This window comes from Vigna umbellata, chromosome 9 (assembly GCF_029865625.1).
Source record: "Vigna umbellata cultivar VRB3 chromosome 9, Vumbellata_1.0, whole genome shotgun sequence".
Taxonomy (NCBI): Eukaryota; Viridiplantae; Streptophyta; class Magnoliopsida; order Fabales; family Fabaceae; genus Vigna; species Vigna umbellata.
The window spans coordinates 39,801,717-39,805,562 of record NC_142173.1 but is presented as its reverse complement, the minus strand read 5'-3'; the positions used below and the strand labels follow the sequence as shown (position 1 = coordinate 39,805,562).

The 3,846-nt window shown below is 33.4% G+C and overlaps 1 protein-coding gene across 1 annotated transcript; it reads right to left on the bottom strand.

Moving 5' to 3' along the window:
* Positions 1-825: 825 nt before the first annotated feature.
* Positions 826-3,464, bottom strand: LOC124820621 (cation/H(+) antiporter 3-like). Its single transcript, XM_047292357.2, has 3 exons — positions 3,207-3,464; positions 2,047-3,039; positions 826-1,929 (listed from the first exon to the last, which is right to left on the bottom strand). The coding sequence occupies exons 1-3, from the start codon at positions 3,462-3,464 to the stop codon at positions 826-828; spliced, it is 2,355 nt and encodes a 784-aa protein (XP_047148313.2).
* Positions 3,465-3,846: the final 382 nt, after the last annotated feature.

Genomic DNA, 3,846 nt, shown 5'->3' with positions numbered 1-3,846 from the left:
CTAAAAGTAGATAAGTTACTTTTAGTTGTCTTTTATTAATTTTTCCTTAAAATTAAGATTCCAAATATTCTTTAGTGTCACTTTTGGATAAAATAAAAAGAAGAATAACAGGGAAGAGGTGTCGTAGAGTGGATATAATAAAATATTCCTTACAACATAGAGTGAATGATATAATAATATTTCTCTCTCCCACTAATACAACCATTAAGACATGAATATAAATTTGAAATTTTTTATCATAGATGAAAGTGTAATAGGTGCATGTCCCTTATGCGTGTTCATCTTTAAGTGCTCAAATTATTATATATTGTAAAGCAATTTTCACAAGGTATTGTATTGTAATTTTGACATTGTAATCCTTGAATCTTGATATGCAACCTCGTTAGATTAGCTTGAGCGCTTCATGGGTCATATTTCCTTTGTTCTTATATTTATTTTAAAATCATAATTAACTAGAGGCAATATATACATAGTATATATCACATATAATATATGTCTTTCCTTTCCTTCCTTTAGTATCATGGGGTAAACTTCTAAGATAAATTCTTTTCATATTTTATAAAAGGAGTCCTTGTTAAATAATCATTCAAATATAGTTAGTTTGTATATAGAAAGTTTGGGAATTAATGATTATTTAAACAATTAATTAAAACAAGTAATGCAATTACTAATTATAGTTAATTTTATAAGTAAAAATAATTCAATTGCTTTGTAAATGATTTTTTTTTATTAAATATCTTATGAACATTAGATCTTCTAATAGAAGGTTCTATGAACATATATCATAACAAAAAATATCATTTCATACAACAAAATTACTTATTATTAATGGTAAAATTTTTGTTGTTGCACTACCAAAACAGATGATCTGCAATCAAGATCTGGAGAAGCAAGAAAATCACCTATGACACCTAACTCTGGAAACTCACTCCATTCTTGAAGACTTTTTGTTTGAGGACAATCAATACCATGGCGTCTCCCAACTATAAAAAAGTCATGATCTTCTGCCATACGATGAAGAAGAGAAGCTACTTGGGCACCACCCTCCACTGTTATTTCCTCATACACAACATTTTTCATACGAGAACATTCTCTTTTAGCATTTTTTAATATTGTACGATCAAGCATAATGTCCTCGTTATGTTTTTCATCCTTGTTTTCGCTTGTTGTAATGTGATATACCACAAGGTTAACATTAGCAGTGTCTTTGGCTGCTCTATTGGCCAAGCACAAAGCCTCTCTATCATCATCACCACCGAAAAAGATCATGGCTAATCGAAGTGGTGAATCACTTTTACGAACAAAACGAGTCACTAATATTCCAACCGAGCATGGAGCCTTATCCATGACCTTACAACTCAGCAACCTCACAGTCTTGTCCTCGTGTTCAATTTTTCCATCAAAAGACCATCTTCGATGAAAAGGAAGAATGATGATTGATGCAACTTTATCCAATGCAAGGTAGCACACGTCTTCATGCATCAGTGTAGGTGGAGATATGGCTGTATAAGGGTATATTGTTGTTGCACCTAGCTTTTCATCTTCATGGAGTTTGAAGGAAAGGATGACATTCTCCGAGTAGGAGTTTCTTGCAAAAGAAGGAACACCTCTTTTCATCTTGTGAGAAATGAAAATAGGACTAGAACGCCCTACTAGTTCAATCAGATGAAGAACATCCACAGTTGTTGGATACAGTGGTGTAGGATTAAATAGATCAAGAGATGATATTATAGGTACTGTGTGATGATTTTTATGAATACAAACTAGGATCCGGAGATTGGAGTCAAATTTCAAATCAGACATGTTCCTTTTCTGGTAGCCAAAATATTTTCTTGAAGGGTCATACAAACGTTTCACCAGCAATTGCACAACGCTATTTGAGATCATGATCATTGTTAGAGCCACAGTATAACGTATAGGTTGGATGTCCTGCATATAATATATATAATGAGTATCATGATCATTAACTGTTCTTAGAAAACAAAGAAGAAGAAATTTTGAGAGAAGCCATCAAAAGCAGTTGTATTTGAAAAGTCAATCTCTTACCCTTTTGTCCAATGCAGAGCTATACATGGCTACTTCCACAATGCCTTTGCAATCTAGAAGGAGGGCAAGAGAAAGTGCATCCTTTAGTGATAGCTTGAAATAGAGTGCAGATGCTACGTAAGATATAAGTTTCATTAGATGACCAGTAATGATCATAAGGACGGTGCCTATAAATATAGGTGATGTGAATTCTACCAAGGAATAATTCATCTTCATTGCACATGTAGTGACGAAGATTGGCATGAGAAATTCTAAACCAAAAGTATGAACCCTTTTAACTAATGAAGATCCTAATGGAGGTCCATCTGGTGTAGCCAATCCATAAAGGAAAGGTAGAAGAATGAATTCTATATTGAAGAGCATTGAACACCAACCCAAAACAAAGAGAACCCCAATGATAACGTTAATGTAAATATCCTTCACTTCTTGGCTTTCTGGTGTGTGCTCAATCACCAAGAACATTGCAGGCCGATAGACAAAGAAAATGATGATTATTATAGCGAAAAGCAACACCAAATTTATACTATTTGCATTCACTTTCCTGGTATCAAAGGCTGCAGATGCAATTACAAGAATATTACTCAGCATGTCACCCACCAGTGCAGAAGATAACGCCAATCTTCCAAGTTCAGAGTTTAGGATTTGAAGGTCATTGAGGACGGATGCAATCACTGTAAAGGAAGTCATGTTCTGTGTAATCAATATAACAATAGTTGAATGCACTATTGTACCCTCGGATGTATGTTTAGAAATGTGTTCTACAGATGAATAACCAATTAGTAGAGGAAATAGCAACCCCACAATGGCAATAATCCATCCTTGTCTTCCTGTTCTGGTGATCATGCTGAAATCCATTTTCACACCATTCTCAAAGACAAATAGCATATAACCAAGTGATGATATAGTAGCAAGTGTATCTTGACTTCCATAAGGAAACAACATTGTCTTCTCTTTCTCCAATATACTCAAGGATGGTCCTAAAATGAGCCCAGCCTTCAAATAAAGATAATGCATTTTGTTAGACATATATTACAGATGTTGATCAATCTAAATTTGCTCCGGGTTAATTTTCCTATCTATTGTATGATTTAAGATTCTATAACAATCTTAATAATAAACCAATCCTTTAAAAAAGCATACACTATGAGGAGAAAACTTACCATCAATTGTGAAAAAATGGCAGGAAAACCCAGCTTCTTTAAAGGGTAATTCAAAGTTCGTGTTACAGTGTAAATCAAAACCACTTGGAGTAGAAATATTGGCATAGATGACTTTAAAGGAGACCCTTCTGTGCTATGTTTTCCCCATAGGCCATCTGATGCGATATTGGGTGGAGTTTTAAGGCAAACACCACATTTTGCAGTATGATCAGAAACATTGATCTGATTAATTGAAGCAAACAATGTATCCACATCCATTTCACAAACTCAATTTAAATCCTCAGAAAAAATTCAAGGAGTTAATGAGAAAGATAAATTGAATGAAGTGAATGGACTGAAGGAAAAGAAAACATCAAAAGACATATATATATTATAATTGGAACTAGTATATTTAGAATAAGATGTTTAGAATAGAACAAATGATTCACTAGCTCATTGTTTTGCTGTAAGTGTGAATCTTCATGACAAAGAAGACAACATCACAGATAAACTAATTTAAGTAAGACAATTTTGTAAAAGGAGTTATTATTAGAAAGGACAAGTAGAACCTAATTTATAATAGAGAAGCGGTTAATGCCAGAAAAAATAAACTAAAAGTGATTAAGCCACTATATTAAGGGAAGGAGAAACAGTTCGATAA